The 22,281-nt window shown below is 42.8% G+C and overlaps 1 protein-coding gene and 1 long non-coding RNA gene across 2 annotated transcripts in view; one reads left to right on the forward strand and one right to left on the reverse strand.

Moving 5' to 3' along the window:
• Positions 1-5,545: 5,545 nt before the first annotated feature.
• Positions 5,546-7,622, reverse strand: LOC115902770. Its single transcript, XR_004060637.1, has 2 exons — positions 7,342-7,622; positions 5,546-6,010 (listed from the first exon to the last, which is right to left on the reverse strand). It is a non-coding gene; the product is annotated as an uncharacterized LOC115902770 (long non-coding RNA).
• A 31-nt stretch (positions 7,623-7,653) lies between these two features.
• The window catches only part of PSME4 (proteasome activator subunit 4), a 44,497-nt gene continuing 29,869 nt past the window's right edge, over positions 7,654-22,281 (forward strand). Inside the window, 6 exon segments of the mRNA XM_030945168.1 lie at positions 7,654-7,890; positions 13,589-13,729; positions 14,220-14,336; positions 18,687-18,731; positions 19,395-19,544; positions 20,198-20,261. Of these exon segments, the coding sequence (XP_030801028.1) occupies positions 7,718-7,890; positions 13,589-13,729; positions 14,220-14,336; positions 18,687-18,731; positions 19,395-19,544; positions 20,198-20,261 (690 nt within the window). The 5' untranslated portion in view covers positions 7,654-7,717.

Genomic DNA, 22,281 nt, shown 5'->3' on the forward strand with positions numbered 1-22,281 from the left:
ACTACAAAATGTTGGGAATTAAAACATGAGCATATGAACTGATGTGTCCTATGGCAAAAAAAAAACCAAAACCATAAACCATCTCAAACAAAAATGTGATGGATAAACTATTGAGTACCAAAGCACAGGAATCAGGTGGAATTTGGGGTTAAGTCTGTCAGTTGTCTGCTGGCATGAAAGGTCAGGTCAGGCTTGGCTTGATGACTAAATCCAAACACAAACCAACCTACTATAACGCCTACATTTAAGTTGTTTTGATAGGAAAGCAGATTGATCCAACATTTGATTTGTGAAATAACCATTCACAGCAAACTCATTAACATTCGAGGAAAACATTGAGATTCTGCTGTTCTGTTTTCTCCTCTTGCACATGCTGAGGAGGAGGAGGAGGAGATGTGGTCATTTAAGGCAGTAAGTTTTTATTCCCATTGAAACACAGGAAATTTTAAGCATCACCCTTCCCACAGCTGCCAGAACAATGCTGTCAAATTTAGGGAGGATTCAGGGCTTTACAGAAGATCTAAGAACACACAAAAGAGCGTGGGTTGCTAAAGGAATGGTTTCTCAGGGAGGTGGGTTGACAGCATTACATTTTGCAGCTCTGTGAAACTACTTGATTCATTCTCCTTAATTGCATTAGACCTTTATTTCTTCTCAAAAGCAACAAAGAGAGAACAGTGAGTATTTCAGAATCTTGCCCTGTATTAGTGCAGCCTGTGCCATCAGAGGAAGTCTCACCGAATTGATCACTGCTTCACTACTTGTTGTTGGATAACTTCTGGATTTCATTCTCCAAATTTGAACATATGACCAGCTCTCATCAAAAGTATGACTCAAAGACATTTACTTGTGACAAATTTGGTGAAAGTCAGCATCTGGGTGAAGAAAAATGCCCTCTTGCATTCAAAAGGAGGGATGCTGTCAGTCCCAAACTTTCATCCATTTTTATAACTTGTTGGCACTTTCCCCATCCAACCTAGCAGAAACTTTAGTGGTTCTGATAAAACAGGAAGAATCAGCATGATTTTTGTAGACCACACAGGTCTGTATAATCATAGATGGCAAAGAGGCTTTGTTATTTCTCACACAGAAGATCTCAGGGCACTAAAAAAATTCCCAGATAAGAAGTTAACAAAAATCCAAAGGGAACAACTTTTCACACTGTGCATGAATCAGAAATTACTGCTGCAGAACATGAGGCCAGAACATAATGAGCTTAAAAAGCAGATGAATGAGGGGATGAAAAACCCATTTAGCACTATTAAACAGAATGAAATAGCCTGTGACTCAGGATGTCTGTCTGTGAACTAAGAAAATTGAGAGTATGCAGGGGGAAGTAAGATTGTATGCATGCCCAGTTCTTAATCTTTAGTTCTGAGTTTTAGTCTCGTCACAGGAAAATGTCCTTGCACAATTCTGCAGCAAAGACTGAGGCCAGCCTGAAAGAAACTGAAAGCTTTGCAGAGAGAAAAAGGCACAGAGTCTGGGAATCTAGTGAGAAAATAAGACTACCTAAGTGATTACCTAACTTCAAAAAAATCACAGCGAGGGCACCTGAAGGAAATAACTCTGATGGTACCAGCTGCTCCCTGAAAAGCCCCTGGAGAGCTGGTGGATGCCATCCCTTGCTCTGCACAGTGCAGGATTGGGTCAGGACTGCTGGCCCTGGCTGGCAGGGCTGGCTGTGGCTGCACTCAGACTGCTGCAGCTGCTGCGGTGCAGAGCTGCTGTGCACACCCAGCTCTTGGGTGCTCTGAACTTGGTACCACCTCTGGCACCCCTGGCACCACCCCAAATTTGCTTTGCTCCTGACTTCCCATCTCAAAACTCCCTGCTTTTCAAAGGTGCTAATTTGCTGGGGATATTTAGGGGTAAGCAGAGTGATTCTGGCCCAGTTTCTTCTAATTTCAGAGCCTGTCAAGCCTCCAGCTAATACCACTCCAGATGCTGATGGCTCTATCTTTCCCAGGCAAAGGGGGCTGGAATCTCCAAGGACAACCATTTTTCCAGCAATGCCTTTGGGTAAGCAGATTAATTCAGAGCATGGCTACAGGATTTGAACAGGCATTTGGCAAAGCCAAGAAAGCATGAATCAGATTCTGTATCCATCCATTGCAACGCTACTGAAAAGGAAAACGCATGGGGGTTGTAGATAGTGGTATCCCAGCCACAGTGAACGCCCGCTGGATTGTCCTGCAGAGCCCTCTCTGGAGATTACAAGCTGTCTTTTTCCTGCTCTTTTTGATCTGTTTCTCACTTGAATTTTCTAAACCCCCTGAGTTCTTTCACCCAGTTCTCAGTGCTCTGCCCAGCAGAAGGGCAGCTGCTGCCTTTGTACTAAGCAAGGCTCAGTTTTCCATTGGGCTTGGCCTCGAAGTAACAACACACAAATGTGGCAAAAGCAACTTTTTCCTCTCCCAGGGATATCCCTGAATTTACAGGCCTCCTGTGCTCCTTAATTGGAACATTCCTTCTATCCTAAACAGCCTTTCTGACAGTTGTATTTCCAAGGTTGTAAGGAAGTGTTAATTTACAGTCATTGTTTCACCTTGAACTCTTCCTAACGGCATACCTGGGACAATAATAAATTTCCAATTTACAATTCCCTGAATCCTGGTGTTAGTCAGCAGGCCCAGCACTACCATAATCATGTCCCTGACATAATTACACTTATTATCCCCACATTACCAAGGCATAGACATAGACAACATGCCAGGTTAGACCAAATGAACACCAGAGAGCTCTGAGTTTGTGCCGTGTGATCCTCCCAAAGGTTTGTTAATCTGCTGGGTGTCTCCCTAACACTCCATGAGAGAAGCTGCTGCTTTAGAAACGTGCCAAAACGTCTCCCATGCAGATTCCATGCACAAAACCACTCAGCCAGAAGCAAAGGATAGAGAATTCTTTAGCAGGAGAGAAGGATTGGTTTGCTTAAGGGAATATTCAAGTGAGATTGCTTCTCCTCCAGAATTCATAAATATTTAAATACTTCTGATCCACATGTCCAAAGAGTGAACACACAATCCACCCACAGAACTAAAGCCTGAACAACTACTTGAGCTATGGCCATGATAAACACAATTATTTGTGCTGAATGCTGCTTGAAACAAGACTGAAAACCTGAGCAAAGATTTTTGGTTATTATTTGATTTATCCTGCATTGGGAAAGCAGATCTTATATTTTTTTAAAATTTTATTTTTAGAGAGACATTGCCGATTTTTCATCTTGACAAGGAATAGACAAACCAGAGAACTGCAGATGAAGGTGCAATAGATGCATTTGCCACTTAAAACCAATAAATATGATCATCCACCCAGGCACTTGGGGTAAGGTGTGTCACAATCCTCGCTGGCAAACACAGGGCAGCTGCATGAGACTCCCAAGTTCCATAATGAGCAGTTTCTATGTGAGTGACTGCAGGCTGCCAAGGGACTGTGTTGCCTTGATTTCCTAGAACAGCAGAATCCCTAGGAATGACCTTTGTGAGTTCACTGTCATCATATGCTCCTCTGGGGCTGGTTTCAGTTTGGCAAGAGAGTGAGACAGAAAAATCCATTTCAATGGCTCAAATGGAACAGAAAAGTAACCCTAATGTCTATTTCCCCAAAGTTGGCTGCATTTCTGTCATGTCCAATGAATTATTATTTATTTCAAATAGCTGTGAGTAATTTGGAAAGAACCTCTTACAAAGAGGCTCAAGTCTATTGCTTTTTCTCCCCGCAGGCACAATAGTTTCCAGGGATATCTTTGGGAGTTTCAGACATGTAGAGGAAACAGCTTGTCACAGGCAGAATCTCTGCTGTGGATTTGGGACAATTATGCTTTCCAAATCTTAGGCAATAAGGCACCAAAAGAGAACAAATCCAGGGAGTGGAGAGGAAAAAACACTTTTGCTATAAATTAATTTATTGCACCAAGGAGAACTGAGGTCCTGTTCTTGTACAAAGCCTGTCCATTGTAAGCACAGTGACCCACTAAGTTCAGCTGGAATAGAGCAGAGGCCAAACAATATCTTGTGCATGGATATAATTGAGGATGGATTTAACTCACAAACAGAACCACTGAGAATGTAAAGTGAAGGATAACAATGCTGCACCTATTTGGTCAGGCTTGTCTATGTAATAGAGTTTTAAAAATTATACAGGTGCCCATAATAACCCTTTAACCACTTCACAAGGGCCTCTTATTTCTGCTCAACAGAAATGTTCCACTCACATTAGAACACACAGATTCAAACAGGCATTGCAGAAAAAGAACAATATTCAGCGTATGTTCTGTAGGTGACACGGAACCCGCCTCCCCATCCAACTTGAAACATGTCATGGAGTATTTAGACAGCCTTATTTTAGGGACCTAAAATTAGTTCCTCTGAATCACACTTTAGAAGAACCTATTTTTGTCCCATACTACATAGGAAACTTTAAGTTCTTCATTCAGATGCTGTAATTACTCTTGCCCTCATCCCCCAAATAGACAAAGTCTCTGTAAAATAGAAGTTTATGTGACAGGGATGTTTCTGAGTTGCCTCTTTGGCATCTTTCAGCAACTGACCACTTTAGAAACACAGGGCTGAGGGAAAGTCTGAGGATCCTCATCTAAAAGCAGCTATTCCTCTTTATTCCTGTGGTGGTGCTTAGTGAGATATGGGGGGGTCATAGACTAGGACAGGTATGATACAGTTAATATGAAGCTCCTCTTGGATTGGCTACTCTTTTCCAAACTGGAAAATCATAGAGTGGTTTAGGTTGGAAAGGAGCTGAAAGCCCATCCAGTTCCACCCCCTGCCATGGGTAGGGACACCTTCCACCATCCCAGGTTGCTCCAAGCCCTGTCCAGCCTGAACTTGGACACTTCCAGGGATGGTGCAGCCACAGCTTTCCTATTCACAGAAAAGAATTTCTTGTGTGTATCTCATCTAAACCCATTATCTTTCAGTTTGAAGCCACCCCCCCTGTCCTGTCACTCCAGGTCCTTGTGAAATGTCCCTCTCCATTTTTCTTGTAGGCTCCCTTCAGGTACTGGAAGGGCCTCAGGTACTGAAAAATGGATGGAAATCTGTCACTCAAACATTATCCAACTTGGGTGGAAAAGGACAGATGGGTCACTAAGGAAAACATCTGTGCTAAGTAGTCCCTGGGGAGCTGAGGCAGCAGGAAGCAAAGCTAGGTGACAAGATTCCCAAATCCCAAATGCCAGTGCTGGTGCTGGCTGCCCTCGGGCATCGCCCGAGGAGGGAACATGCAGACAACCCCCAGCATGACCCACGCCACTGGCAGCACTCAAAGTTCCTCATGAATGGGAAGATTGTGTTTTTCTCACAACTACTCCGCTCGGATTCATCAGCTCTCAGGAGGCAATGCCAAAACCAACAGGTGGCTGCCATATTTGGGCTGCTGGCAATTCATATTCCTCCTACTTAATGGGAGAGGAAGAAGCTGTTGATGTGAAGTGGCACAGACGGGTCCTGTGTTATGAAAGCCCCGTCCTTCATCATCTGACTCGGGAACCAAATGTGCTCTCACACACTGCTGCAGCCAAAACATATTGCAAACTTGAACAACACATTTATTTTTGACTCACTTGGCAAAATGTATCTCTTTTTTTTTTTCTCTTTTTAAAGAGCAGAATGGCGGCATAGCAGGGAGGGGAAAGGATTAGGTTTTTTAAATAATTACTAAATGTAATTAGTAAATGAACAGAAAATACATTCAGAAAGCAAGTACTGCAGGTATGCTTACTACTGTAATTATGAATGGAGCAGGAATCTCCTCTCCCCTTGTTTCAGACTCTGAAAACAGGAATGGAAGAGACCAGATGAGTTAGTAGGATGGCTGTCAGAGGTGCTGTGGTGTAACTTGGCATGGTTTTCCCCAAAAGGTGAGTGTTTAATCCTGCTGGAAGGCATTCATGTGTCTGAGGCCACAGCTGAGAAGGCAGCTTGTTGGCTCAGACAGAACAGGCTCCCTGAGGTCAGAGGTGTTCACTCACATGCCAAATACTCCAAAATGCCTGAAAAATCAAGCCTTAGTTTTAACTTGGGTTAGAAAGGGCAGGAGTCATTTTTTATAACATGGCTACAAAGCAACAGAAAGCAGCTGGGAAGCTCCTGATGTATCTGCCAACTTCAGCTTCAGAAAATTGGGCTAGAATTTTGATTTTTTCCCTCTCCAAGTCCAAACAAACTGCATGCTTCAAATTTGGAAAACACTTTCCCACACTGGAAATGTCTGAACAAATCACCATTGTGATTATCAAGAATTGCTGCTAAGTGACAGAAAATAAGTCATTTTAGACTTTTCAATTTCAATGCATGCATATTTTCCACTAGCTATAGACATTAGTTTTTTATTACAACTTTTGGGCCAGTTTATTCTTGACTGAATTGGTGATAACACTATTCATTTCATATTGTTTATTTCTGTTTTCACCAGAAAAATGCTAAACCAAGATGTACTTTATCCCCACGGAAAGTTGACCATGACCAAGTTTTCATTTTTAATTCCAGCCAGAAAGGGCAGAGATTAATCTATGATTGTTTTGCCACATGCAGATATGGGGCAACACAAGCGTAAAGTCCCTGTGAAAGATGGCAACAAATTCAGTGAAGTCCAGCTATTTTGTAATCATGTAAAAGTTGATAGATGTGACCCATGAGATCATGTGATACAAAATCTTCTAGGAATGGAAGGGCATTTCAGAAGGATGGGACACTACACAAAATCCTGGTGCTTCCTTTATTAAAAATACAGGTCTAGGAGGGTGAGGAAAGTAGATGATGCACTCCTTGGGAAGATGCCATGATGCCTTTGCCTGTCATACTTAAGTTTTCTGTGGTGTTTCTCCTCTCCCTATCGTGTTCCAGAATTTAGTTAGCCGTCTTTTTTTTTTTTTTAATTTTAAGCAGAGCTAGTTTGAGCATAAAGATCAGAAAACAGGATTTGCCCTTGTCAGTAGCTCTAAATCTAATCAGTTTGCAGCTGTTGTATGGCCACGATGTAACTCTTGAGGGAAAATTCAATTATATTAGGACAGCTGGAGATAACAGCTATCAGTGCTGTTATCACATATCCCTCAGCAGTTTATCCCACACCCACGGCCCGCGGGCGAGCTCTGCGCTCCTGACTAGCGTTATTATTTCAAATAAGCCTCTTAGGCAGCCGCGCAATCTGCTATCAAACTCCGGGGCTAATTACAGCACCAGCGAATCAATTAGGCTGGCAAAGACCTCGGGATCATCGAGTCCGACAGACCGCGGCACTGAGTGTCCGCTCTGGCCCCGCACCTCTCCAGGGACGGGCACTGCCCCGTTACCTCCAGCACCCGCCCCATCCCCACCTCACCCCGCGTGTTTTTGAGCGAGAACCAATGCTCGGTTCCCTCCCGATGAGCGCAGCCGGCGGGTGAATGTTTTCACTCCCAATTACGCGTCCAGGCGGCGGCAGCTTTAGCACAAGGGCTTTTCCCCCAACCGCAAAGCCGCAGAGCGCCAGCCCCGAGCTCGGGCGGGCGCCGTGGCCTTTCCGCCCCTCCCCGCGGCGGGGCCCAAAGCGCCGCCCCGGCCCGGCCCCGGCCCCGCGCCCCCGGCCCGGCCCCGTGCCCGCCGAGCGCCCGGAGCCGCCCCGGGCCCGCCTTCCGCCGGAAGTGAGCGGCGCAGAGCCGAGCGGGGCGGGCGGGGCGCGGCGGCCGCGGTCACCGGCCCTCCCGGGCAGCGCCGACATGGCCCGGCCGCCGCAGAAGGAGATCGTCTACAACAAGCTGCTGCCCTACGGCGAGCGCCTGGAGGCAGAGGCCGCCCGCTTCCTGGAGCACATCAAGGGCAACCTGGCCCGCGCCGTGCAGCTGCAGGAGCTCTGGCCCGGCGGGCTCTTCTGGACCAGGAAGCTCTCGACGTGAGTGCCGGGGCGGGACGGGGAGCGGGGCCTCGGGCTGCGAGCGGCGCGTCGGTCCCGTCCCTTGCCGTGCCGTGCCGTGCCGTGCCGTGCCGTGCCGTGCCGTGCCGTGCCCGCCGGGAGCGCCTCCCGCATAACGGAACCGCTGGCGCCCGGCCGGGCCCCGCTCCCGGCCGCTGTCCCGTCCCTGCCCTGCGCAAGGCCAGCACTTCCACATCGGAAACCGGGACAAAGGTGGCTCCGGCCGCAAGAGCTCGCCTGCCGCCTCTGAAACTTCCGAATTCTACGACTTAAGCGCTTGTGCGATTAACTCGTGCTTTTGTTTTTAATACGTGTATATTTTTTAATGCTTCTGTAGCCACCTGTTTCACCTCTCCCCTTCTTAAGCAAGTTGCGGTTGATACGATCTCCGTGTAACTTCTGCTATAGGGACACGAAGTCTTTCTCAAGACAGGCCGTTTGTTGGGTCAGTGCTGGCAGGATTAAACTCTGGCTTAATGCTGTGTAAACACCGCTGGTGCCCTTGATATCTTGGCTGAACTCTGGCGCGGGGTAGTTTGTGCTGATGTTGGCCGTGCTGTGTGTGCTGGCAGGGTGGTTTTTGTACAGATGAACCCTCGGTGGTTTCATAGATAGCACCGAGTACAACGTAGGTTATTTCTCGTGAATTTTACACTTGACCCTGTTTTATTCGGGAAACTCTGGCACTGGGTATGGCATCATATGACAGTGAGTCCTGTAGCTGCAATCAGTAAATTGTGTGGATGTTTATCGTGTTTGTTGCTGAATGCTGTGTGTGCCTTCACAAGCAGCGTTTCCTGTGTGCCAGAAACAACAAAGTACATGTGTTTGAACCGTTTTGAAACACTCACTTGCTTACAACTTCTCTCCTTACATAAGTCCTTTTTTTTATAATATCAGTTGAGAAATTAATATACATTTGTCAGTGAAAGCCTGTTAGATTTGACTGTATTGGAATGTAAGTGTGTTTCTGTTTCCCAAGAGGCAGTCTTAGATAGAATTGCAGTGGTGGTTGCAAAATGACTCACATGTTTGTGTTATGTGACAGTTTGAACCTGCTTGGAGCCAGTTCAGCGCTGCTTCCCTTCCCACCCCCCAGCCATCTGCCAACTCATACTGGTTTTGGTGGTACCTGTTGCCCATACCTGTGGTGGAATTTCCTTTTCCCATCGAGTTGAAATAAACTTAGGAGTCCCTACTGTGAGAAAGATGAGCTTTGGCTAAACAGCCTCAATAGGCACAGAAATTCATTCTAAGCGTGCCTTGGAATCACCCTGTTACTCATTCTGTAAATGGCAATTGCTGTTACCACTTCAGGCTCCAGGGCAGTGAATTTGGCCTGTTGGGAACCACTGCTGTGCTGCTTTATGAATCACAGAAAGGTCAGCAGGCTCCAATTTGTGGTTTTCCACCTACACTTTGAAGTTTGAATTCATTGTGAGTGTTTGCAGCTTGTCTGATGCCTGTTAGTACCGAGATTTTCTTTGTGGCATTTTAGATACAGGGAGGCTCGGAGCGTGTTTGGTGTGGGCAGGGAAGGAAACAGTGGGCTTGGTGTAAAAAAAATAAGCTGGTGTAATTAATGTGAGAGATGTGCTGCTGCTCTGTTTGGCTTGACAAAGTACTTCTAGGCATAAAAGGCTGAGAGAATCGAGGTTGTTCAGCCTGGAAAAGAGAAGGCCTGGGGCAATCTAATTGTGGCCTTCCAGTACCTGAAGGGAGCAGATAAAAAAATGGAGAGGGACTGTCTGTATTAACAAAATACAAATAGCTGGAGTGCTTGGAGTGCCAGAACAAGGGGGAATGGCTACAAACAGCCAGAGGGCAGGGTTAGATGGGATATTGGCAAGGAATTGTTCTCTATGAGAGTGGGGAGGCCCTGGCACAGGCTGTGCAGAGAAGCTGTGGTTGCCCCTGGATCCCTTGAAGTGTCCAAGGCCAGGCTGGATGGGGCTTGGAGCTCCCTGGGATAGTGGAAATTGTCCTTACCCATGGCAGGGCGTGGCACTGGATGGGCTTTAAGGTCCCTTCCCTTGCAAACCATTCTATCATTCTGTGAAATGCAGTAGCAGAAGTTCAGGTGTAGATAAAACACTTCCAGCCCTGTGGTGTTCATGACAATAGAATCCAATTTCTACTGTCTCTCAGTAGTCAGGGACTCATCTCCAAATTTACTTGCTCCCTTTTTTCCCCTCCTGAAAAAAAGCAGTAATTAATAAAAAGAAAATGCTCAGAATCTTCATAATGGCATGATGGCTTCTTGGATTTGTTGCCAATGTCTGAATTGCAAAGGCTGGAATTCTTGCAGTATTCTGTGAAGTAATTTGCATCTTTATTTATTGTAGAGATACAAATGTTAATACGGATATGTGTACCTGCAAATGAGCAAAGCAAACAGTGGCATGATACACCTGCACAGTTACACCTCCTCAGCTTTTTACAACTCTGTGCCACAGGAGAGAATGAAAGTGAAACTCAGATCTTTTTTTGAATTAAAAATTTGAGTACTTTTTCATGGTGACAGCTGAATTGTGTAGTTTTTATACCCCCCACAGCTGGAACCATGACTTGCACATATTTATCTTCAGACCAGCTGTTTCAGCTGTCTGATGTCACGAACTGAGGAGGGAGGGGGGACAGAAAAGAGGCAGAATGGGAGTTCATCAGACATAATGTCTGTAAGCTGATTTGAATAATTCTTTTATGGGTCATTTTCAGTGGTTCTTTTGGGATGTGTGTGGACTGTGGTGAGCTTTCACTCCTGTGAGGAGAGTAACTTTTGATTTGATGAGGTTTCTGAAGCAAGTAAAACTTGCCCCAAAGACTGGCAGTTAAATCTGTAATAATAGCTCCAAGATTCCTCCAACTTTGTCTGGTAAAAGCTTGTAAAACACTAACCAGTTGTGAAAGCAGAAGGGTGAATCTCAGCTTGCCACAGCGTGTGTGGGAAAAGCGGGTTACATCAAAATAATTTGCTTAACTGCTCTTGCTCCATAATTTTTTATGGTCTTCAGGTCAGCAGTATACATTGTCTTAACTTCCCCCTCTTTCATGGTCCACAGATTGTTCTAAAAATGAAAAAAGCACTAAATATAGTCAATAAATGAACATATTAATATGACACAGACATTTCATGGTTACTGTACACGGAGTTAACTCTGCAGCCAGGCAAACACACAAATACCTTTCTGTGCTTCCTGCTCCAGCAGTCAGGGGTGTGGGAAGATGAAGGACTCAATTACTGTCCCTGACAATGTTATTTTATGTGCTTGGCAGGTGTAGACTTATAAAATGACATTCAGGTGTCTTGCTGTAAGGTGTGGAAAAAACGCAGCTCAACTGTTTGGAAGGGGAATGACAGGACACAAAGTTACCGTGAGCGTGGAAATGTCTCCGTGGGACTTTGCCAAGTATTTTAATCACTATTGCCTAAAAGTCTTGTTTGACATCTTTCTCTCATCTTTATCAGGGAAACAGAAGCTTTCTTTGGCTGTGTGAGGGATGTGTGTGCTGTGTACATGTACATGTGATTTAAGCAGTCCTGCTGAGCGTGATTCATTGCTTTTCACATCATTTGTCAAAAACTGAGCTTTAAACCAGTCGTGATCCTGTTCTGTGTGTTAGGAAATGCAGATGGAGAGCCAGGAATTTAGGGGGGAGTGTGCTGTTCAGCTTCTGGAGGAGAGGTAATTTTTAACTGTAGCAGAGCAGCCAACTTTCTAGGGCAGTTTAGGGTGGCCACATGATATGATAGTACACTTCCTAAAAATAGGCCTATTGTACTTTTGGAGGGAGAGATTGGATACCCAGCACTCCGAGAATTGGCTTTATGGTTTTTTTTTCTTTTTTTTTTTTTTTTGTAATCTCTAGGGACCCTGTACTCTGTGCAGAAAGGCTGGAGTTGGAAACAGAATTTTCACTTCTTAATCATGTTTTTCCTGTTGTGTGGGTGTGTTTTATTTGTTGGGTTTTGGGGTTGGTTTTTTCATGTATCTGAACAATAAAGGGTAATAATTTTGTGCTTTTTGCAGGATGAGAACTCATAAAACCTCAAAGGAATCAAAAAGGCAGTGCATTTAAGATTTCAGATGTCATCTCAATGTAGTATTATCTGCTTTCAGAAGCCTTATCTTTTATGTTACAATAATTTAGTTCTGCAGTTATTTTTTTCCCCAGTAACCCAATTATCCTGAAGAGACACCATTTCTATGATGAAAATGATCTGTCTGATTAGCCCCTGGACACCCTTCAGGGTTCATGAAGTTCTGCCTATATTCTTTTTTTTAGTAATGGTGATATTTCATCCCTTCTGAAGGGATAGTCTGAGAATATTGCAGTTCCCCTCTGACAGATTTTTCCTGTTTAATCTTGAGGAAAAGTCTGAACACCCCTTTCTAGAAGGATTTATTTTCTGACGCTGCCTTAATGCTCAGCTGGATTAATACAAATAATTGACCCCTTTCAGCTCTGCCTCCCTCCTACATAAAGAAGCTGTAAAATATGGGAGCAATTTGGCATCAAGTCCTGCTGCTTGGGCATAGTGACATCTTTGTGTTCAGCATGTTTCTGTGTACTTTACTCCTTTCTTAATTAAACAGCATTTTGTGTAGCAGAGCTGTTGTTAGCAAATGTCACGAAGGAGAACCAAGCCAAACATTTTATTTTCAGCTATATATAGCAATACTGGCAGATAAATTGGATCTCTGTGTTTCTTTGTAGTTAAAACTTATTTTCCAGGCTTCTGCAGTTTCTTCTTTTTTTTTTTTTATCATATATGTTTCGCCCATTTTTCTTTCCCTGAGGATTCTTTTTCCTGTCTTTTTTAGGCATGTGAAAAGTGTAGGTGTTCAGCTCTTGGTGGTGTAATTCTGTAGGTAGGTAGTGTCTCTGGCCAATCCAGATTATTTAGGTTCCTGTGGTGGAAAAGTGGGTTATCCTGTATTTTGTTTGTTTCCTTCTGTGTCTGAAGTAAGTACAACATGTTGAAATGAACAGTAGTGAAAACACTGCCCATCAAATGTAAACATCCCCCCCTTGAATTTGACAGGAAAAGGGAAGTGGAAAGCAGCTTTCTTATGCATCTTTAAGAATAGTCAGAGCAGTAATAAAAAGGGAAGTTGCCTCCCAGTGAACAGTAATTTACAGTTGTGCCACACCTAAAATGCTCTGATAGCACCTTATATGGGTTTTTCTGATGCAGAGTATCTTCCAAGAATTTAAATATGTTTCTTTTTTTCAATCTCAACTTAAAACCAGCAAACACTTCTTCTGGAGTGAGTCTGATGCATCTCCCCTTGCTGAAGACAGTGGGACACACCACTAGCAAAGCTCAGTGTCTAAATCAATTGTTCATCTTTGCTGGAAACTATTGGATTTGGGCTTGTCTTGATACTTTTTGTGTTGTTTTTTTAGCTTCTGGGTTGTGTCCTGTCCATGAGGTTACAGTATTTGTGGAATCTTAGAGGGCCATAAACTTTATTTGATCATTCTTTTTCTTCCTGTAATTGCAGTTGTAAATCTTCCTTTTGTGTGTATCTTCAGGTTCTTACTTGTTGGGCTGGAGAACCAGGTTTTAGTTTTGTTTCACTAAACAGCAAATCAGAGGGATTCTGGCTCAGGTCATGGATAAATGGGATGTTTTAAAATATTGCTGACTCCGCTTGTGTTTGGTTTGCAGATACATCCGACTGTATGGCAGAAAATTCAGCAAGGAAGATCACGTGCTCTTTATCAAACTCTTGTACGAGTTGGTGACAATTCCAAAGCTGGAGATCAGCATGATGCAAGGATTTGCACGCCTGCTGATCAACCTGTTAAAGTGAGTAGAGATTTCTGCTGACTGTGGAAACTCCTGTCTCACAACAGTTGATCTCTTGCTCAATGTTGTGCCTTTCATGTAGCAGAGTTCTTACAGGTTACTTCACTTATCTGCCCCACACAGCGCTGCTGGTTAAAGGGTTCTCTTGTGCAAACACCTTCAAAGCTTTAGGAGTGGGACTGAAAGTGGAAGAATGCCAGTTTTCCCCGTGTCAGGAAAGCCAAACAGCTCAGAGAGCCAGGAATTAAGGCTGAATTCCATCTAGGGAGAAGATGAAAACTGGCTCGCAACTTGATAATGTTTATTTCACTTAGTCCGGGAAAATCTTGACAGTGTCACTTGTGCTGAAGGCTGCCAGTGACCAGCCTAGTCCTGCCTGGCCTTCCTGCAGTTTGTGCCAAACTGGGAGCAGGGATGGGGGTATTCCCATGTGCAGCGTGTCCATGTCAGTGCTGAATCCTGAAGTGCTTGGTGTTTTGTTTCCTATTAGGAAAAAGGAACTGCTTTCCAGGGATGATTTAGAGTTACCATGGCGACCACTCTATGAAATGTTGGAAAGGATATTATACTCCAAAACAGAACATCTGGGATTAAATTGGTTTCCCAAGTAAGTTCACATTTTCAAACATTTGATAGGCCATTAGTACCTGCTTTGAAGTACTTTGTAATGTGCTTTTAATATCTGGAATTTGATACATGGGAAATATTCTGTTTCTATTTTCATGAGGCACCTTTCAATAATTGCATGCAGGGCTGCACTGAATCATGTATCTCCTTCTGCCTGTGGCTTGTGTTTGTCATGCTGTTTCTTTCTTTATGAATGTGATTAATTTTTAAATACACTGCAACAGAGGTCTCACTCAACTTGTTTTAGGGTGATAACCCACAGTTTAATAAATTCAGTATGAAAAATTTAGCAGTATTGTTGTGGTTTAACCCCAGCTGGCAACTAAGCCTCTCATGCTGCCCTTCTGGTGGGACTGGGGAGAGAACTGGAAGGGTAAAAGTGAGAAAACTTGTGGGTCAAGCTAAAGATGGGTAATAATATGAAGGAAATTAACTTACCCCAGCCAAAACCAGCGCAGGTACTAAGTTAAATGTGTGCTGTTCTCTTCTATAACACAATAAAGTTGTGGGGAAAAAGATACAAATGGTACTGTCCTTCAGTATTTGTTGTGTAATCATTCCCAGGATCTGGAATCCAGGTATAAATCAGAAAAGGTATAAATCTCTCCAAGAAAAGTGAAATATTTTCTGTAGGATATACAGGTATTTACCCCAAGTGATGCCATGATAGGGAGAAATAATTTATTTTCTTCAGTTAAGAATTTTAGGCATGTTCTGCTGATTTTAAAAATGAAAACTTGTTTTCTTTGCTTTCTCTGCACTGTCAATCCCTCTCCATCTGTCAGATTTTCAGACTTAAAATTTTCATAATTATTCCAGTCAGAGAAGGTCCTGCTCTATAAATTACAAATTATAAAAGATAGCACATGGATAATGCATTATCTTTGGTTGAATTGAAACTTTATGTCAAGAAAGGCAGGTGAAAGTGCTTCATTTGCTTTTAAAAAAATAATCTTCTGAATGAGATTGAAGCACTGCCACTGATTCCTGAGGGGAAGATCCTATTGCTGAAAAAGAAATGAACAGGAAATATATGGGGCATTTCAGGCTGAATTTCTCTTGTGGCCGTGTAGCTGAAAAAAATCATTTTGCTAAATTGAATTATTTTGGTAATTGTAGGTAAAATGTGAAAGAGCAGAGCCTTCCTTGTTTTTTTTTATTTTTATACCTGCACACCTTGCTCTGGAGGGATGGTGTTGAGTAACTGCTCACTGTGTAGGAGGGAGGGAACTTTTCCAGGAGGATAAAGGAGTTTAAGCAGGAAGGAGGATTTCTGTTGTGATGATCTGACTGAAGAATTCAATTTTATTAACTTGATTCCATGTCAGACACTCCGTGCGGTGCGATTCCTTCTCATACAGTGCTCATCCTTTTTCAAGGGGTACCTTTTTGGTGGAAGTCAAGGTTTTAAAAGCTGATTTGTAGCTGTTTAATTTATCTCCTCTTTTAATTGAATTTTATTTTTGTTTACATTCAGTTCATATCGACCAGGCTGGTCTTCACCTAAAACATTTGTGCTTAATGTATTACATAGGTGGTAAGAATGATTCTTTTTTTTTTTTTTTTCTGTTGAGCTCTGGCCGATGTCCCTTCTGCATGTTCTGTTGGACTGTAACACTGTCACACAGGTGGAAGTCTCTGCATAAATAATTGTATTTGGAAGGCCAATGTTAACCTGACACCACTGGTTATGAGAATGTCGCACTGGATGTCAACCTTGCTAATTGGGGACCCAGGCAGTGTGTGTGGAGTGGCTCTCCAGGGCTCTGTTCTAACTAATTTAATCAGCAAATGTATTTCAGGGGTTTAAATGAGAGCTAGGTTTTCCATTGGAGCAATTGTTGTGTGTGGTTTTGGATAAAATCACCATTGGTGCGGGAGCGCGTTATGGAGTGAAGGTACCTTCCTCTTAAATCCGATGAAATCATGGAAAGTGCTTTAGCAGTGAGGTAATGGCTTCTGGAAAATCCACCCAGCAACAACCTTGGGGCTGTGAAGAGCTGCTGTGTCAAGAGTTCACTGGGAATTTCTGTAGGGAAACAGTATCAGGAGTTCTGGTGTATGAAAAATGCAGAAAACTGCTGGAAGTGGCGGTGGGATTGCAGTGGGGTTTGCTTTGTTTGGGTTTTTTTTAGAAACAAGGGCTTAGTTGTACTAATCCAGTGAGAGATGGCTCACTCGAGTTAGGAGATCACTAAAATAATTTGTGAAACTGTAGCTGGTTGCTCTTTCCGTTGTCTTAATTTAAGCTCTGTGGTGGAGTGTCCACTTCAGGACTAGACTTTACCTTCAGACCTTCTCCTGAAAAACTGGAATTTGTCTTACTGCTTTTTGACAATGTAATTGTCACCTCTCTCAGTTTACATGTTAATCATTTTAACTGAAACATGTTTCTCTGTGTAATGTGGGGGAAACCAATTTGCAAATCAATATCATCAAATCCTTTCCAAAAGAAGAAAATAATTCTGTAGTGCCAAAAAAGAGAACAATGATAGGTGTTGGAAGTGGTGTTGAGTGTTCTTTAATGCACCTCCCCAGCTGCATTGTCCTGCCCTTTGCTAACAGTCCCCTAAAGGGAATATTCCAGGATGTCTCCTGGGGCTGGGCTGTACTTGAACCCTCTCTTGAATGGAAGTCTCTTGGGTACAGAATTGTCTGGCTGTTGCTTTTTGTTTTCTGGCTTCCTACATTTGTAACCAGAAGAGAGGAGAGAGCATCCCAATCTTTCTCCTTTGCTCTCTCACACTAACAAATGCTGAGATCTGACTTAAAATTCATTAATTTTAAAAATTTGTTGATCTCTGGCCTCGGTGTTTGTTAAAATTCCCGTCCTTCAGGTTTTCCTTAGTGAGAGCTGACTTGAGTGGAATGATAGTCTGGGGAGAACTTGTTTGTTTATGTCACCCAAACATTTATCATGTGAATTTTTAATGCTCTTAAGGAATGTGCTGGTTCATGCTTTATTTATCTGCTCTTGGAAAAACTGTTATCTTTTTTTCTAACTCCTTCAAGGACAATATTCGCTTGAACCCAGGATCTTCCTGAGCTTCCTGCAGAGTTTGGGTTTATTTTTTTGTTTAATGACTGGTTGGCCTTTCTTCTCCACATTTGAATTTTTTTTTCTGGGAGAGGTCCTGAGTTGCCTTTGACACTGTTGCATAAAATATACATAATTTTGCATCTTGTAGGGCACTGTTTGACTGAAGCAGTGCTCTGGGGGCTGGGTGGGCTCTTGCTGGCTTGTATTGAGTGTTGAAGGGAATTGGTGATTTATTCATTTTTTAGTTCTCCTGGCTGTATGGAATCAGTTTACTTCATGTAGGACTGGAGAGACAATAGTACATGTGGAGTATTTGTGTGTCTCAAAATTAATTGATCTTGGTAAAATTCTAAAGATGATATATTTGCATCATCTTTTTCTGAGCAGAAAAGCATTTTTTAACATTTGTTTGGGAGGGCAATATTTCCATTTCTAGAGAAAGCATATCTAAAAAATTTAAGAATTTCTTTTGCCAGAACTTTTTTTTTCTCATTCAGGGAATGTTTTTGGGTAAAAGTGCAAGTTAGTCTTGAGGTGGTTGTGTAATAAATGGAAGGTTTGAAGAACGTGACAATTTACTACCTTGGTGCTTGCGTTGGTTGATCACTCTCTGCTCCCCCTCCCTTTTATTCTTTGAGTTTATTCTGAGATTCAGTCTTTTTAAAGGTTTGATGGCATCCTGTGACAATAGGTGACAATAGGAGTTGAAGTGATTTCTCAAAAAAGTGTTCTTGATGTGGATAAAAGCACTTTTAAAATCAGCTGTTATTTGGGAGGGACTCCAGTGAAACAACCCTTGATTTGCAGATAATTCCTTTCTTCTTACAACCACTGGACAAAGCCCAAAACCACATTGAAAAGGACAAATATGGTGTTTGGAGACTAAAAACAACAAGTTGCCTTTATTTATCTTACAAATATTCATGAATTCCACAAACCCCTTTTTCTATGGTTTCATCTCCCCCAGAAGTCACTTTGCTGGTTGTTCGTGGGCAAAATGCAGGATGTCACTTCCATAAAGTGATAGTAATTCTTCACTTAAATGCAGGAAATGCCAGAGTAGAATATAAAAATTAGGACCAGAAGTAGCAGAGAGAGCAGAACAGTTTTAATTGTTACACTTAGGTCTGTGGAGTAGGCAGGTAGCTAATGCATGTTCATAGAAGACACCTAATTGCATCTACATTATCTTAAGCTCTGGAGGGAAAGGTCAGCAAATGGTTGGTTGTTTTATGCTGTCTCTGAAATTTAGTAATCTGTTATTCCTGACATTTCCTCTTTTCATTTCAGTTCTGTAGAAAGTGTTCTGAAAACACTTGTGAAGAGCTGCAGACCGTAAGTGTTTGTTTCTTGATTTTTTCTTTTTTTTTTTTTTTTTTTTATCTTTTATATTAATTTAGGAAGGAGGAAAAAAGACCCCCACTCTGCCTGTCATTGCTTGGCTGCTGTTTAAAAATTTAAGATGGAGGGTAGAGACTTTTCTGGGTTTTATTTTTCTTTTTTAACAGCCTTGGTTGCAATAATTCTGTTGTATAAAAAAAAATCTATCTAATATGCATTTTAAATAGTGCATTGCATGCATACTTAGTGTGTTTTAAAGAAATTAAATCACCAGCGTTCCTGTAATGTTTCTATAAATGATCCTTGTGCCTGAAGTGATATTTTTTTTTATGCTGCATCAAAAATGAGTAATAGTTGTTTGATTTGGACCAGCCTTCACAGTGAAATGGTTTTGCATTGTACAGATTTTTCTCTGGTTCAACAAGACAAGAATCTTTTTAATTGGTGGTCTTAATGATGCACCACAATGTCCTTGATTTACCTGTATTTTGTGAGGGTTTTTGGAGGTGAGGGCTTGCCTGCCTATGGCCCCTGGACACATGGTTTTACTCGAAAGTGAGCATTGATGACAAATTAATAGCTGGTTTTCAATATGCTTAAAAAGAGCCAAACTTTCAAGCCAAGTCTGTGTATATTCAATGGTTTCCTTGTTCTCAGGTATTTCCCAGAAGATGCCACTGCAGAAATGCTGGATGAGTGGAGGCCTTTGATGTGTCCCTTTGATGTGACCATGCAAAAGGCCATCACCTACTTTGAGCTCTTCCTGCCCACCACCCTTCCCCCTGAACTTCACCACAAGGGTTTCAAGTAGGTGTCACTGAAGAGTCCTCTGCTCCAAATGCAAGGAATCATCTTTTGCAGGGTGATTTGAAGTCACTGGTGGCTTTCAGCAGCATTTTTGGCTGGAGTTCAAGACAGAAACACTGTCAACCTGCTTCTTTGGTATCTTAGTCCCTCTTCCCTACTGAATAAAGCACACAGCAAATCAAACTAAATTGAATTAAGTGGAGTTTGTAAAGGTGAATTTAAGTCAGAGACTGGTGTGGAGGGTTTGCATCCTTGGCCTCAGGTGAATTCAGAGAAGGAGCTAATGATACTTGTGATCAAAAGGGACAAATTTCACAGTGCAAGGCACAGGGAGATGAGGTCTCATTTGTTTTTATCTGTTGGGATGGTAGAGCTGAGGTAGATAAGGAAACTCCTGGAGAGACAGTTGTGTGAAAGGGGATCAAAAGAGTCAAAGGAGAAATAAAGAAGAAAAGCAAGGACTAAAAGCCAGATTTGGGAATACACCGTGAGCTGCAAATTGATAAAAATGTGTCCATGTTGATCTCTGTTCTTGCAGAATGAATTAAGGGACAGGTGAATTCCTGCACCCACCTGGCAAAGTGAGGGATAAATATTCACTGAGGGAGCTGCTTTCTCAGGGTTAAAATTATTTTGCTTCTGTTTTCTTTCAGGCTTTGGTTTGATGAATTTATAGGCCTTTGGGTGTCGGTTCAAAATCTTCCCCAGTGGGAAGGGGTAAGTATTTGCTTTTCATCTGCACTGGAAGAAATCCTCATTTAAATATTCCTACAATGTGCTTGCAAGGAATTGAAGCCAAACAGTGATTTCATGGATTTTCTCCCTTCTGCTTTAACTAGTACAAGAAAGCAGAGACAATAATTTCATTATTGTTAGCAAGCAATTACTGTCTAAATAAATGAGACTGCAGTTGTGCTTGGCGAGCATTGTCTAATGGCCAGCTCAGGCAGCTTTTCATTCCAGCCTTGGGAATGCTGGCATTTTCCAGACTGCCTGCTAATACTTAGGATTATGCAAAGAGCAGTTGTGATTGCTAGAAATTACACTTCTGTTCTGTCTTTTAATACATCTTGGGTGGTCCCTAATTTTGAGTGGTGATATTTTGCCTCCACTGCATTGTGCTACTGTCATCTTTGAGATACAATAAAGAACCTGCCCTCCCCTTGGCCAAAAATCCTCTTGGGCTGTATTTTTCAAGGCAAATAGTCTGCCATGTATCTGTGTGCCCCTGCTGTGTGCCTCATGTGAGGAGATCCAGAGCTGGGAAATGAAAAACTCTGTCTGGAGGCAGCCCCAGCAGCAGCTCAGGTGCTGTTGGTGTCAGCTGAGCTGTGCCTTGGCTTTGCTGCAGTGAAACTTGGCCTATCCCCAGTTTCTTTCCCTGCTCAGTATGAACATAAGCTCATTGGCCATCTGTCTCCTTTTACTAATCTCCTGCCTGGATACAGGAGAACTTCTCCTGTCTGAGGAGAAAGCTGATTTCCAAACCACCATGGTCACACATTCCGTGGGTCTTCCTGCCTTCCATTAGAAATCCAGGGAGGCAGCCTTGGGCCCAGCACTTGGCAGCTGTCCAGATTCAAACACTGGTGGTGCCAAAGCTGCTTTTGAGATTCTGTGTTCACTTTTGCACTTTTCTGATGGCTTTCTCCCCAAAAAAACCCCATAATTCTGTCTGTTCCTTCTGGCAGCCTCACTTGAACATCATGATTTAGTTTGTTTCTGTCAAACTGTGTAACAAATAATCATCAGCACCCTTTCACAAGTTATCTCTGATATTTTTTCCCTCTTCCACTGTATTCTGACAGTCTGCTTGCTTTTTTTTCCTCAAGCTTTCACTTCTTGTTTGCTTTTCTGTCGTGTCCATTTCCTAAAGTCAGGTTCATTCCATCAGGTTGGGATGCAGATAATTAGACACATGGGTTCTGACTCTGCAATCCCGTTTAAGCCTCTGTATGCTGCAAGCTTTTCCTCAGCTTGCTTTGGCAGGAATTAGACTTGCTGTTTGAAGGGGAGCTGTGGAATCAATTCCTTGTGTGCATAGTAAGGATTTTTTTTTTCAATGTGTATTTTCTCATACCAAATGAAAAAGGCAGATCACTAAAGAAAATGTAACCCTTGTCTTCAGGCTGTGTCTGATGTCCTGGATTGAACTTGGGGGTTTTCCAAAGCTCTCATGTCCTTCAGCCTGAGAGGTCACCTATTCCTCTGGGCTATCTGCCTCAGAATTAGGCAGGATTATTTAAGGCCCTTCCTTTTGGCTTTGTCATTGCTTCAAAATACTGATAGAAGCATCGAGAGCCTGGTGGGTCTTTCCTGATTTGGAGAAGCTCTGAAAAGCAGAGTTGGTGGGTGATGTGCTTTTCATCATCAGGATACAAGAGCGAGACTTCATCTCCTATTTTTTTGGTTCAGTCCTGATATCTGTCTTTCCTGAGGACATCTTCCAGTTCCCTATTTGACTCCTGGGGCTGTCTTCTGATGATGGAGTGTCTAATTCTTCATGGGCAGTCACAGGCTGCTCTCCCAGCTGACAGCTGATGCCTGTGACCTTTACAAGCCACTGATGGGTTTAAACCAAAGCACACAAATGTGGCAGCCAGCAGCACACACTGAGTAGGATGGATCCTGCAGGAACTAATTGTCCTAAACAGCTAAATATTGGGAAAAGCTAGATGGATGAGTTGGTGGAATTTTCTTCCATGTCTCTGTATAAATGCTATTTTAGGCCAGTGAA

This window comes from Camarhynchus parvulus, chromosome 3 (genome assembly GCF_901933205.1).
Source record: "Camarhynchus parvulus chromosome 3, STF_HiC, whole genome shotgun sequence".
NCBI lineage: Eukaryota > Metazoa > Chordata > Aves > Passeriformes > Thraupidae > Camarhynchus > Camarhynchus parvulus.